Below are 14,707 nucleotides of genomic sequence, written 5' to 3'. Positions count from 1 at the left end.
CAAAAGTCTTACCTCTCATTTCTTGACAATTTTGGACAATTCAAATGTCGAGATTGAATGTCTTCATGGTTCTTAGTAAGTTTTGTGAAGGAAGTTTGATTATAATCGAATCCCAAGTGACCATAAGGTCTCTCCCCCTTTGTTACTTTTTCTTTGGTGTGAAAATGACCAAAATACCCCTCCAAAATTGATTTGACAAATTTTTTCAATCTTTCACTATTTTCGTTTATATTTATATTTTTTCTAAGCTACATAGAAATCAGATATTAATCCTCGTTCCCGCGACTTTACATTTACCTTTTTTTAATATAAACTATATTAAAAAATGTAAATTATTCATTAAATAATTTTTAAAAAGATATTCAAAAACAAGAAAAATTCTTCCCATCTAATCTAATCTCTATTAAATTTTCATAAAAATAAATAAAAACTTTCGTAAAAATAAATAAAAATATTTATAAGAACGGTGAATGAAATAGGTAGCGAAAACGATAAAAGACATGCCTCATCGTATCAACTTCTCGACCTCATATTCTACTTTCTCCCTTAATCATGAGAGACAAAATGGTGTGGCCTCTCAAATCAAACATACAAGTGGTCCCTCTCTCTTGCATATTCTTTCTTTATATATAAATAAATATATATATATATATATATATATATATATATATATATATATTAAATTTATAGTAGGATAAAATTACCCATAATTACCGATGGTTAAAGTATTAAAATGAACCGTACAAAATTACCTTGGTAAAAAGAGTTTTTACGCGGAATACAAGTTTTATGACTTATGCCAGGGTTAATTGACATGTAATTCTGTTTTCGAGGTCAAAATTCATTTTCAACTATAAATTTGTAGTCAAAGTCAAAGATAAGTTAGAGACTAAAGTAGAGGGTATAAATCTGACCAAACTGTTATCATCATAGATTACTGGAATTAGCTGAAAGTCGATCATAGTATTTTAATTACAAATTTAATCTTATTGGTTTATAGTGTTTAATAATAGTCGCTTTTAGAATAGTTAACAAGCTTTGGTATTACAATTTGTCTAATCTAGATAAGGTAGAATGATTTGATCGTTGCATTCAATAAAATTACTAAAATACCCTCGTATTACTCTTCTTAAATCTATCTACTTTTACTTTTACCACTCCGTTATCTACCTCATTGACCACTAATATGAGCTACCATTAATCACCATTTCTGCCCACTTCCATGGTCACGGTTGGTGACCATTGCGGGCTATTGTGAGACAATAACAGTGTCACGAGCGACCACTACTACCTTTCGGAGACCATCGATTACTATTATGTGTTGAGCAAATCAGACATGTTTATAAATATAAGTCTTACCAAATAACTTGATTTGAATCTAAAGGAGCTAGTTTGAACCAAACTAAATGTAACAACTCAAGCCCACCGCCAGCCAATATTGTCCGGTTTGGAGTTTTTGTTCGGGGCTTTCCCCTCAAAGTTTTAAAATGGGTTTCTTGGAGAGAGTTTTCCACATTCTTATAAAAAATGTTTTGTTCCCCTCTCCAACCAATGTGAGATCTCACAATCCACCCCTTGAACGTTCAGTTCTCACTGTCACACCACCCGGTGGCTGGCTCTTATATCATTTATAAAAGTTCAAGCCCACCACTAATAGATATTTGTCCTCTATGGGCCTTCCCTATGGGCTTCCCTATGGGCTTCCCCTCAAGGTTTTAAAATTTGTCTTCTAGGGAGAAGTTTTCACACTATTGTAACAAATGTTTTTTTTCCCTCTCCAACCCATATGAAATCTCACAATCCACCACCCTTGAGGGCCCAACGTCCTCGCTAGCACACCATCCAAAGACTGGCTCTAATACCATTTGTAACAGCATAAGCCCACCGCCAGTAGATATTGTCCTCTTTGGACTTTCACTTCTAGGCTTTCCCTCAAGGTTTTAAAATATGTCTGGTAAGAAGAAGTTTTCACACCTTTACAGGGAATGATTCATTCCCTCTTACAATCGATCTGAGATCTCACAATCCACCCCCTTGGGGGCCAACGTCCTCGACACACTGTCCGGTGACTAGCTTTGATATCATTTGTAACAGCGCAATCCACCGCTACCAGATATTGTTCTCTTTGGGCTTTCACTTCTAGGCTTACCCTCAAGGTTTTAAAATGTGTATGGGGACAGATTTTCACACCCTTATAAGGGATGTTTCTTTCCCTCTCCAACGATGTGAGATCTCACAATTCACCTCCCTTGGGGGCCTAGTGTCCTCGCTGGCACACTGCCCGATGACTAACTCTGATATCATTTGTAACAACTCAAGCCCACTGCTAGCAAATATCATTTGTAACAGCGCAACCCACCGCTAGTAGATATTGTCATCTTTGGGTTTTCACTTCTGGGCTTACCCTCAATGTTTTAAAATGCATATGGGGACAGGTTTCCACACTCTTATAAGGGATGTTTTTTTCCCTCTCTCCAACCGATGTGAGATCTCACAATTCACCTCCCTTGGGGGCCTAGTGTCCTCGCTGACACACTGCCCAATGACTAACTCATCATTTGTAACAGCTCAAGCCCATTGCTAGCAGATATTATCCTATTTTGGTTTTTCCTCCTAAACTTACTCTCAACATTTTAAAATGTGTCCACGAGTAAAAGATTTCACACCCTTATAAGAAATGTTCGTTCCCCTCTACAACCGAGGTGAAATCTCACACTAAACCACCCACAACGTTGGATTGGTAAGTTCAAAAAAGAAAACTCCACTCAGAGAAAAAAATATATGATCATGATCTTGAAATGCAAATGCAAGGGAGAGTGGGACATAAATGAATGTTAAAGTTTGTTGTTTTTGGCATTAAATAAAGGTGCATGCATGCATTCATTCTCGATCTTATTATATATGAATAATAATAATAATAATGCATACAATATGGGATGTCTACAAATGCATAGCTTTTTTAATTAATGTCTATGGAATCTTATCTTATACCATACTATTCCTTTGCCCATATGTCCCACCATCTCCACATTTTCATATGTTTTTATATTATAACTTAAAACATCATGTGATGATGTGACATTCGGGTCTGAGCGTAATTTAGTGATGCTTTTGGCTACTAGACCCTCGTCATCTAAGGTGCAGCACGACACTTGTATTGCTCTCCCACAACTACGTTTTCATGGTTTAGGTTGCTCCCGTTTCGCTCACTGCTACTACGAGAATCCCTTTTGCTTTCGTTTCTTCTAGTTACTAATATGCTTCAGTTCGCCATGTTGTCTCTTACCTACCCATAGATTCAGTAGCAATTTAAAAAGTTGACCTATTCGGGAATCTCCGAAACTACGCTTATTTTCAACTCCCCGATTTTCATTTACAATTTTAAAAGATTTCAATTCTAGCACGAACACAAAAACTTTTATAGAAGTTAAGGGTAATATCGTAATTTTTTAAATAATTAGGGCATTTTTTAAACAACGAACAAAGTGTGTATATATATATATACACACATGTATGTATGTATATATAATTCATTTATTTTTGTTAAAAGAAAAAAAGAAAGTACTAGACTCTCGTCAGAGCGTAATTTAGTGATGTTTTTGGCTACTAGACTCTTGTCATCTAAGGTGCAGCACGACACTTGTGTTGCTCTCCCACAACCATGTTTTCACGGTCTAGGCTATTCCCATTTCGCTCGCTACTACTACGAGAATCCCTTTTGCTTTCTTTTCTTCTAGCTACTAATATGCTTCAGTTTGCCATGTTGTCTAAAGTTGACCTATTCGAGAATCTCCAAAACTACGTTTATTTTCAACTCCTCGATTTTCATTTACAATTTTACAAGATTTCAATTCTAGCACGAACATACAAACTTTTATAGAAGTCAAGGGTAATATCGTAATATTTTAAATAATTAAGGCATTTTTTAAACAACGAACAAAGCTTATATATATATATATACATGTATGTATGTATATATAATTCATTTATTTTTGTTAAAAGAAAAAAAGAAGGTACACGTTGATTCCGACAATGCTTTATGCTTTTAGGAGAAGGGAACAGCAAAATCACGATTGTAACTTCCTTTTCTGAATATTAGTAAATAAGACGGAATGAATGAAAGAACTCCGTTCACAACTTTAGAATAAATAATATATATATATATATTTAAATAATGTTTTAAGAGTCGAAAGGCTTAAACAAAAAAACTTATTAAAAGTTTAAAGATCAAAACGAACCGAAAAATAGAATATTCTTTAAAATTTAAAGTTGGAGATCGAGATTTAAACGTTAATTTTAAATTAAAAGGAAAATTCAAAAAATAAATTTTAAAAAATTAAAAACTAAAATAGAATATTCTTTAAAATTAACAAAATTAAATTATTAGATACTAAAATTTAAAAAATAAATTGTGTGTGTATATATATATATATATATATATATATATATAATATAAAAGTGATATCCAGCTGTGACAAATTTGTTTTGAGATAAAAAAAATGATTCCATCCCATCCAAGTTGAATTATATATATTCTAGGAAGGAGCCTGCTTGGTTTGACTTTGACTATTCAAAACAGTGCTCATTTCTTTTCTTTTTTTTTTTTTTTTTTTTTATTTTAAATAAAATAAAATATTAGACTTTTATTAAAATTATATTCACTGCAATGGAACCCACCAATAGGAAGCACTCTGCCTCTTCCAACTTTACCTTTCACCACTCCAAGACAATACCCACGTGCAAAACTATATATATATATATATATATATATACAAACAAGCGGGGAAGAGATAAATAAGATTGAACTAATTACTCCTTAAAATTATTTTAACTTTTCTTTCTAAATAGAGATGATGTATGCTAATCGAGGACGAGATGAGCGAGCTATAGACTACAGTGAATCTATTTTAACTTTTCTTTTTCAAGTATAGATGATGCTGGCCAAACGAGGACGAGATTGGCGAGCTAGAGACTACAGTGAATCTATTTTAACTTTTCTTTTCATGTATATATGATACAGGCCAACCGAGGACAAGATTAGCGAGTTAGAGACTATTGTGAATCTATTTTAACTTTTCTTTCTAGATATAGATGATGTAGGCCAACCGAGGACGAGATCAGTGAGCTAGAAACTACAGGAAATCTATTTTAACTTTTTTTTTTTCAGATATAGATGATGCAGGCCAATCGAGGACGAGATCAAGCGAGCTAGAGTCTACAAGAAATCTATTTTAACTTTTCTTTCCAGATATAGATGATGCTGGTCAACCGAGGATGAGATCAACGAGCTAAAGACTACAGTGAGTCTATTTTAACTTTTCTTTTCAGATATAGATGTGCAAGCCAATCGAGGACGAGACCAGCAAGCTAGAGACTATCGTGAATCTATTTTAACTTTTTTTTTTCCAGATAAAAATAATGCAAGTCAACCAAGGACGAGATCAGCGAGCTAGACACTACAGTGAATCTATTATAAGTTTTTTTTTCCAGGCATAGATAATGTAGGTCAACCAAGTACGAGATTGATGAGCTAGAGACTACAGTGAATCTATTTTAACTTTTCTTTTTAGATATAGATAAGGCAAGCCAACTGAGGACAAGACGAGCGATCCAGAGACTACAGTGAATCTATTTTAACTTTTCTTTCCCGATATAGATGATGCAAGCCAACCGAGGACGAGATCAGCGAGCTAGAGACTATATTGAATCTATTTCTGAGTCTGTTTTGTGTACACATATTTTCCCAATTGAAAACTTACTCTAGCTATTTTTGTGTCGTAATGGTTTCACATGTTTTATTTGTCATGTATGAAAATGTTTTGGTTCTATGACTGGTTTCCAAAGTAAATTATCGAGGTCAATGGTAATTCCCGTGAAGAGAATTTTCGATGAGCGGGTCTTACAAGTTATATGTATAAAAAAAAAATGATTCAGAGAGATAATTGATAATGAATTGAACCAGCATACACAGAATCTTAGGCCAAAAGTGTGTCTGTTTTCAATCCATATTTTATTTCAACAAGGAAGAGAGAAGGAGGGAGAGAGGCCTGGTTTGTTTGGTCTAGTCTGGTCCAGGAATCTGCTTCTTTGAGGGTTTGGGTCCACCCCGTTTTGCCCATTTCCTCTAAGCCGATCGCCATTAATGAGTAAATCAAGCTCTGCAACTCCACCCCCATCGGCAAAACCCTCATGGGTCCTCCCTTATCGGACCCAACCCCTCACCGATTTCTACACCCTTGGCAAGAAGCTCGGCCAAGGCCAATTTGGCACCACTTTTCTATGCACCCACAACCAAACAGGGTTCAACTACGCCTGCAAGACCATCCCTAAGCGCAAGCTTCTGTGCAAAGAGGACTATGACGATGTTTGGAGGGAGATTCAGATAATGCATCATTTGTCTGAACATCCCAACATCGTTAGAATCAAGGGCACTTATGAGGATCCGGTCTCTGTTCATTTGGTAATGGAGCTTTGTGCGGGTGGGGAGCTGTTTGATAGGATCGTTCAGAAGGGTCATTACAGTGAGCGTGAGGCGGCTAAGCTTATTGGGGTTATTGTGAGTGTTTTGGAGTCTTGTCATTCGCTTGGAGTTATGCATAGAGATCTTAAACCTGAGAACTTCCTGTTTCTAAGTGTGGATGAAGATGCTGCTCTTAAGGCTACTGATTTTGGGCTCTCTGTCTTCTACAAGCCAGGTTTCTTTTACCCTTTTGGGTTCATTTTCTTCTGTAAATCTCATATCTATTTCTCTGCATTTTGGATATGAAATTAGTGTTTCAGGCTTCATTGATCTGTTCTATATCGACCATTTCCACTTTTTTCTCTACGAAAATCGATAGCCATTGCCAAGATAGAGGTCTCTTGCTGTCGATCTTTTCAGTAAATTGTTGAGGATGGTTGGGAGAGAGTCTGAGAATGGTCATGGATTCATAAGTAACGAATACATCTCGATTGATATGAGCCTTTTTGGGGAAGTCCAAAGCAAAGCCATGAGAGCTTATGCTCAAAGTGGACAATATCATACCATTGTGGTGATTCGTGATTTCTAACATGTCAATTGAATCCTCAAATGTCGAACAAAGAAGTTGGGACTCTCAAAAGTGTAGTCAAAAGTGACTCAAGTGTCGAACAAAGAGTGTACTTTGTCGAGGAGTCGAGTCTCGATTAAGGGAAGGTTGTTTGAGGGCACCATAGGCCTCAGGAGAGGCTCTATGGTATACTTTGTTCGAGGAGAGGATTGTTGGGACTGACCATGTATTTATAAGTAAGGAATGCATCTCCATTGATATGATGTCTTTCGGAAAACTAAAAGCAAAGCCATGAGAGCTTATGCTCGAAGTGGATAATATCATACCACTCTAGAGAATCGTGATTCCTAACACAAATTATGTGTTGACTCAAATCTTCTGCTTAGAACTTGATTTACGATGAAATTAAGATTTGTATCAAAATGAGGAAGAGTACCTTATTTCATACAAGTTCTATCATCGTCGAGCATCATGTTGGGCCGATCCCCGACATTGAACATGTAGTGTGCATAATAACAAATAAGATTAACCGTGCAAAGTAAAGGGTCTCTCAGAAATTATGATTGAACAAAGGGAAACTGAATGGATTGTGTCTACACGGTTAGGAATCACGACTCTCCACAATGGTATGATATTGTCGAGTTTGAGCATAAGCTCTCGTGACTTTGCTTTGGGCTTCCCCAAACGATCTCATACTAATGGAGATGTATTCCTTACTTATAAACCCATGATCAACCTCTTAATAAACCGATATGGGACTCCTCTCCCAACGATCCTCAACGTACATTCAACGTACATAATGTAGCTGTGCTAAGCTACTACTCAACCTTATTCTTTACATTTTCTTGAACGTTCTGTGTTCTTAGATCTTAAACTGTTTGCAGGGGAAACGTTTTCGGATGTCGTCGGTAGTCCGTACTATGTCGCACCAGACGTGTTACGCAAGCATTATGGACCGGAAGCTGATGTTTGGAGTGCAGGGGTTATCTTATATATCCTATTAAGTGGGGTACCTCCATTTTGGGCAGGTAGCTACTAGAAATCCTGGAAAGTTTTGGATGAGTAACGCTTTCGACAGAGTTTTGTTACCGATAATTTTCTCCGTTCTTTGTACAACAGAAACTGAAATAGGGATCTTCCGACAGATATTACAAGGACGACTCGATTTCGAATCGGAACCGTGGCCTGGCATTTCAGCAAGTGCAAAGGATCTTATACAGAAAATGCTTGACAGAAATCCAAAGAGAAGGCTCACTGCTCATGAAGTCCTATGTAAGTTTAGGTTCCTAGCATTGAGCTATATGACTGGCGAGTCAGGGTGATATGTTGTTCTAAGGTTTATAAATTTCGGAACCTTTGTGTATCAGGTCATCCATGGATTGTAGATGACAAAGTTGCACCAGATAAACCTCTCGACTCGGCGGTATTATCACGGTTGAAGCAGTTCTCGGCTATGAATAAGCTAAAGAAAATGGCTCTAAGAGTAAGTTCTTCTAAACTACTGAAGGAATGATTTGAAACCGTATGATATACGACGTAGATCGTGTCACTTGTCGAATCTGCTAGATTTTAACATGATTAGTTACGGCATCATCAAAAAGTTGATGATGATATTGAATATCAGAGTGCTTAGCATCTAGGTAATTGTTGAACATGTGAGATGTCATGTCAGTTGGAGAGGAGAACGAAGCATTCCTTATAAGAGTGTGGAAATCTCTCCCTAACAAACGCGTTTTAAAACCGTGAGGCTGATGGCGATACGTAATGGGCCAAGCAATGGGATTGGGCTATTACAATTGATATCAAAGCCAGACATCGAGCGGTGTGCCAACGAGGACGTTGGGCCTCAACGAGGGTGGACTGTGAGATCTCATATCGGTTAGAGAGGGGAACGAAGTATTCCTTATAAGAGCGTGGAAATCTCACCCTAACAAACGAGTTTTAAAATCGTGGGGCTACGACGATACGTAACGGGTCAAAGCGAACAATATCTGTTAGCAATGGAGTTGGGCTGTTATAAATGGTATCCGAGCCAGACACTGGTCGGTGTGCTAGCGAGGACGTTGGACCCCCAAGGGGGGTGGATTGTGAGATCTCACAACAGTTGGTGAGGGGAATGAAGCATTCCTTATAAGGGTGTGGAAACCTCTCCCTAGCAGACACGTTTTAAAACTGAGAGACTGATGACGATACGTAACGAGCTAAAACGGACAATATTTGCTAGCGGTAGGGTTGGACCGTTACAAATGGTATCAGAGCTAGACACCGGGCGGTGTGCCAACAAGGACGCTGGGCCCCCAAGGGGGGTGGATTGTGAGATCCCACATTGGTTGGAGAGGGGAACGAAGTATTCCTTATAAAGGTGTGTAAACCCCTCTCTAGCAAACGCGTATTAAAACCGTGAAGCTGATGGCGATACGTAACGACCCAAAGTGGACAATATCTACTAGCGGCGGGGTTGGGCTGTTTCAAATGGTAACAGAGCCAGACACCGGGCGGTGTGCCAGCGAGGACGTTGGGGGCCCCCAAGGGGGGGTGGATTGTGAGATCCCAAGTCGGTTGGAGAGGGGAATGAAGCATTCCTTTATAAGGGTGTGGAAACCTCTCCCTAGCAGACGCGTTTTAAAACTGTGAAGCTGACGGTAATATGTAACCGGCCAAAGTAGACGATATCTATTAGCGGTGAGCTGAACTCTCTTATGATTGATCGTAGGTAATTGCTGAAAGGCTTTCTGAAGAAGAAATTGGGGGATTGAAAGAGTTGTTCAAGATGATAGACACGGACAACAGTGGGACGATAACCTTCGATGAACTAAAAGAAGGCTTGAAACGAGTCGGCTCGGAACTTATGGAGTCGGAGATTAAGGATTTGATGGATGCAGTAAGAAATAAAGCTTTCTTCTACCTATGAATTCTTACTTTCGACGCAAACTGATGATGTTTTGTTTGGCAGGCAGACATTGACAACAGTGGAACCATCGACTATGGTGAATTTCTTGCTGCTACAATCCATCTGAATAAACTAGAAAGGGAAGAGAATTTGTTGTCGGCCTTCTCATATTTTGATAAGGATGGTAGTGGTTTCATAACCATTGATGAACTTCAACTAGCCTGCAAAGAGTTTGGCTTGAGCGATCTGCATCTCGACGACATGATCAGTGAAATCGACGAAGACAATGTTAGTTACTCTTACATCTCCCTCATTTTTTGTAACAGCTCAAGCACACCGCTAATAGATATTGTCCGCTTTAGCTTACTACGTATTGCTGTCAGCTTCACGATTTTAAAATGCGTCTACTAGGGAGAGGTTTCCATACCCTTATAAAGAATGTTTCATTCTCCTCTCCAACCGATGTGAGATCTCACAATCCACCCCCCTCCCCCCTTGGCACCCAGTGTCCTCGTTGGCACTTGTTCCCTTCTCCTATCGATGTGGGATCCCACAATCCACCCCCTTCGAGGCCCAACGTCCTTTCTGGCACACCGCCTCATGTTCACCCCCCTTCGGGGCTTAGCCTCCTCGCTGGTACATTGCCCCGTGCTAGCAGATATTATCCTTTTTAGGCTAGGCTTTCCCTCCTAGTAGATAGGACATTGACGTGGGATCTCACCTTTTTCCTCTTCCTTCTCTCTGCTTTTGATTATACAATGAATCAACAAGTTAAAAGACCAATGATTCCCTAAATTTTGATGTCAATTCAAAGCGTTCGATTGTTTTTGCTTTCCCGCCTCTCTGATATCTGTTCTGTTTAAATGTTCATCAACTGTCTCTGTTCCTATATATTGATGAAAACTTCTTTGGTTCTGTTTGGGGTTAATGCCAGGACGGGCGTATAGACTATGGCGAATTTGCAGCAATGATGAGAAAAGGCAACGGAGGAGTTGGAAGGAGGACGATGAGAGGACCGATGAATTTAGGAGAAGCTCTCGGCCTGTCAACAAGTGCCAACAACCAATCTATTGATAATCCTACCTAAGAAGCTTACATATTACCTGTATGAATCCTACTTTAGTTCCATGAACGTTTCGATAAAAACAAAAACTAAACGTCCTTACCGTGCTATTCTCATTTGAGGAACAGATATTTAAAAAGAAGGCATCAGATGAAATTATTTCAGCAATAGCAACAGATTATAAGAATTATATCAGCAACAAAGTCTTTGTTTCAGATGAAGGTATAGAAACGTAAGATGCCATGTCAGTTCATGAAGCAGAGGAATTGTTGGCGGTACTCTAATGTTGAAACGAGTTTATAACTACAATTTGCTTGAGATGGCAAGGTACTTGGTGTGGCGACCCTGAGCAATAATTTTACCATTGCCTTTTCTCCTCAATTCAACATTAATTACTGCAATGGTCTTTCCCAATCGCAAAACCCTCGCATCGATCTCGATTTCCTCCTAAAACAGTAGACGAAAACAGATTATAAGAATTATTACAGCAACGAAGTCTTACATAACACATTTTGATGACGGTGGATGTGCTCGCTAAAGGCATTTATGTATTAGTTTTATAAACACTATTTTCGGCTATGAGTCTTTTATTTCATTATCTACTAATCTAAACTAAGACATCTCGATTTGTATTTAAGGAAGATATAGAAAAATGTTGCCAGAATTATCCCAAGATAAACTCAAGTTGCAATTAATTTCACATTGAACCACGAAACTTTATTTATTCTCGGAGGGTTACAAAATATGGGTGGATGGCGTGTTTCATGACTATATTTCAAGACTTTTTATTTATTTTAAAGTTACATTTCCATAGTGGCTACCAAAACAGAGATGATGGCAAGCAAGCCAAGGTTTGTGCTTTCTTTTAACTAAGGTCTAAGTTCTTTATAATTTTATATAGTTTAGATCTCAGGTTTAGAATCATTCAAATTTGTTGACATGATGTATCTTACTTCTGAAGTGATTCGAATCTCAAATAAGGCAATCTAGATCTTATTTTTTCTTAGGGTAATTTCTTATCATTTTGGAGTTTTTGGATGTTTAGATCTAAAAGGTATTGTTCTTTAATGAGGTTATTAGATCGAACTTCCAAGAGTTACAATCATTTGGGATAAAATCATCTTAAAGTTTTGAGTTTTAGCATTTGTGATCCACGGGTTTGCATATTCATGGGTTCCATAAGGGTTCTTAGATCCAATTGTCTATATTTTTTATATTTGTAGATTAGAATTCAAATCTTTTCTAAAGAAATATGAAAAAGAAATTGAGAAAAGAAAAGCACAATTTCAAAAACTCAAATGATTATGAAAGCTTAAAATTTCCATATGTACTCAAAGAAATAAGCGTTTATTAAACAAATGAAAGCACCAAAATCGAGACATACAAAAATATGGTTGGCCAACACAGGAAAAACAACAAATTATATACCAGAACCAATTTGTCATTTCATAGATGATATAATGACTTAAATGATATAATGACTTAACCAATTAAGTGAGCCATTATAATTGTAACACCACCCCACCCCACCCCAGATCCACCACTAACCAATATTGTCCTCTTTAGGCTTTCCCTTTCCGGCTTCCCCTTAAGATTTTAAAACACGTCTGCTAGGGGAAGGTTTCCACACCCTTATAAATGGAGGTTTGTTCTCCTCCCCAACCAACGTGGGACATCACAATCCACCCCCCATCGAGGCCCAGCGTCTTCGCTGGCACTCTTTCCTTCCTCCAATAGATGTAGGACCGCCCCCAAATACACCCTCCTTTGGGACCCAGCGTCCTTACTGGCACACCATCTCGTGTCTACCCCCATTCGGGGAACAGCGAGAAGCCTGACATATTGTCCGATGTCTGGCTCTGATACCATTTGTAACGCCACAGATTCACCACTAGCAGATATTGTTCTCTTTGGGCTTTCCCTTTCAAGCTTCCCCTCAAGACTTTAAAACGCGTCTGCTAGGGGAAGGTTTCCACACCCTTATAAATGGTGGTTTGTTCTCCTCCCCACCAATGTGGGAGGTTTGTTATCCTCCCCAACCAATGTGGGACATCACAGTCATCCTCCAACTTTACCTTCTGGTTAAAATTCTATAAAAAAAATCATCTCCTTTTCTCCAAAAACTCACCTAGAATCACCATCTGCCCCGGATTAGCTATGTGTAGCAGATAAAAAATCCAAGAACATGATTCTTAAAAAATCTAAGGAAGTCTTTACCTGTCATAATATAGGTATTCCTAGCTCTAAGAACTTCAGACAACTCTGCTAATAGCGGTAGTGGAAGAATTATTTGTCTTCATAGCTTGAGAGCTTATTCTAATAGCTTGAAGTTCTTAATCCGACAATAATTAAAAGTAATATCAAAATATACAAATATATTTCTGTTCACTTGCGTTTGTGTCTTGGGAAACTGAATCTAAGCGTCAGGTTAAGTTTCACTTTAACTGAATCCACACATTCCTTTCGTGTAATTCCTCACGTCTTGTGTTCTGTGTTTCCAAGTCACTTAATCCAATCTTCATACCCTTAATACTCAGATTCTTCAACTATTTGCCCATGAATTGTTCTCTACGAGAAAAACCTAGTCTATTCTTTTCCCTTTTCCCAGTGGCAGTGAGGGCAGAGGGGATCCTTGCACTATTTACATCACTGGAAAAAATGTGTATGGTGCAATATATCATCGGGTAGGAATCTGAACATTAAACTTCTTACTAAGAGTTGAAATTCAGATTCACAGTAATTGGACCAGAAATTTCAAATTCCGTATCTGCTATTAGGTTAAAATAAAAATTACAGAGACCGAGTAATGTGATCAACAGTAACGGAAAAGTGAAAGGTAGAAAAAGTGGAAAGTGGAACTCACGTCGAGATAAGCAGCATCCAGATAGGAGAGGTTAATTTCAAGGGAGACTCCAGTGGTGTTAGCGCCCAAAGTCTTTAACGCTACAGAACCAATACAGTCGACGAGTGACGCCGAGGCTCCTCCGTGCAAGGAATTATTCTCGTTCTTAATAACGAAACATCAAGCAGCAAACAGAGAAATCCGAATTGAAGTGAGAAATAGGCAAAAGATCATGTACAAATCTAATTATCAAGCGAATCATGCAGATGAACAAAGAAGAAGAAGAAAAAGAAAAGCATACGAGCAAACGAGCGGGGACTTTGAGAGAGCAAACGATCCGACCAGGTTCGATGAGATCAACGCGCAGATCGGTCATCACAAAGTTTTCGTAAAATCTGGAAGGAAGGGCATCAATGGAGGACGCAACCTTCCGATCATCATCATCATCATGCTTCTCCAGGTATCTCTTCGTCTTCTCCATCGCTCACTCTGTAAGATTATCTCATTTCCAAAATTTCCCAAAACTGGTTTATCCACTCCGAGAATGAGTTTTTATATTAATATTTATTAATTAAATTAAAAAGTAACAATTTATGGAAAATCATTTAGTAGTATGCAATAAATAATCTAATCTTTTCGTCAAAATTTTCTTTAAAATAAATAAATCTCAATTTACACTCCAACAATCCCAAAAATAGTTTTTTTTTTTTTTTTTGAGTGAGTTCTTGGTGAAAAAATTAAAATTGAGTTCACACCGAACTCAACTCTATTTTAAAATGGTTCTTGGGCTCGGTTGTGAGCCCTATTCGGCTCACTAGAATAGTCCCAACCTAACCCTACCATAAAATAGAGAGTAGTATTAAGTTGTGAACTCTATTTAATTT

General features: G+C 37.9%; 2 protein-coding genes across 2 annotated transcripts; one reads left to right on the top strand and one right to left on the bottom strand.

Moving 5' to 3' along the window:
* The first annotated feature begins 5,959 nt into the window (after nt 1-5,959).
* On the top strand, nt 5,960-11,155 carry LOC111438325 (calcium-dependent protein kinase SK5). The gene is made up of 7 exons (XM_023076225.1): nt 5,960-6,695; nt 7,913-8,056; nt 8,148-8,300; nt 8,396-8,511; nt 9,742-9,909; nt 9,982-10,206; nt 10,853-11,155. Exons 1-7 carry the CDS (start codon nt 6,143-6,145, stop codon nt 11,003-11,005), a joined length of 1,512 nt encoding a protein of 503 aa, XP_022931993.1. The 5' UTR covers nt 5,960-6,142; the 3' UTR covers nt 11,006-11,155.
* Nucleotides 11,103-14,381, bottom strand: LOC111438326 (acyl-coenzyme A thioesterase 13). The gene is made up of 3 exons (XM_023076226.1): nt 14,125-14,381; nt 13,845-13,988; nt 11,103-11,428 (listed from the first exon to the last, which is right to left on the bottom strand). The coding sequence occupies exons 1-3, from the start codon at nt 14,302-14,304 to the stop codon at nt 11,285-11,287; spliced, it is 468 nt and encodes a 155-aa protein (XP_022931994.1). The 5' UTR covers nt 14,305-14,381; the 3' UTR covers nt 11,103-11,284.
* Between the last annotated feature and the right edge of the window lie 326 nt (nt 14,382-14,707).

Source organism: Cucurbita moschata, unplaced genomic scaffold (assembly GCF_002738365.1).
Source record: "Cucurbita moschata cultivar Rifu unplaced genomic scaffold, Cmos_1.0 Cmo_Scf00073, whole genome shotgun sequence".
NCBI lineage: Eukaryota > Viridiplantae > Streptophyta > Magnoliopsida > Cucurbitales > Cucurbitaceae > Cucurbita > Cucurbita moschata.
The sequence above is the reverse complement of the archived record's forward strand: the minus strand, read 5'-3'. Positions and strand labels throughout refer to the sequence as shown.

What these genes read in the sequence shown, in the direction of transcription:
- LOC111438325 (XM_023076225.1), top strand. Translation starts at nt 6,143, where the DNA reads ATGAGTAAATCAAGCTCTGCAACTCCACCCCCATCGGCAAAACCCTCA. An exon ending in GGTACCTCCATTTTGGGCAG is followed by an intron (nt 8,057 to 8,147) that starts GTAGCTACTAGA and finishes TTTGTACAACAG; the next exon opens with AAACTGAAATAGGGATCTTC. An exon ending in TAAAGAAAATGGCTCTAAGA is followed by an intron (nt 8,512 to 9,741) that starts GTAAGTTCTTCT and finishes GATTGATCGTAG; the next exon opens with GTAATTGCTGAAAGGCTTTC.
- LOC111438326 (XM_023076226.1), bottom strand. Translation starts at nt 14,304, where the DNA reads ATGGAGAAGACGAAGAGATACCTGGAGAAGCATGATGATGATGATGAT. An exon ending in AAGTCCCCGCTCGTTTGCTC is followed by an intron (nt 13,989 to 14,124) that starts GTATGCTTTTCT and finishes TTCGTTATTAAG; the next exon opens with AACGAGAATAATTCCTTGCA. An exon ending in TGGATGCTGCTTATCTCGAC is followed by an intron (nt 11,429 to 13,844) that starts GTGAGTTCCACT and finishes CTACTGTTTTAG; the next exon opens with GAGGAAATCGAGATCGATGC.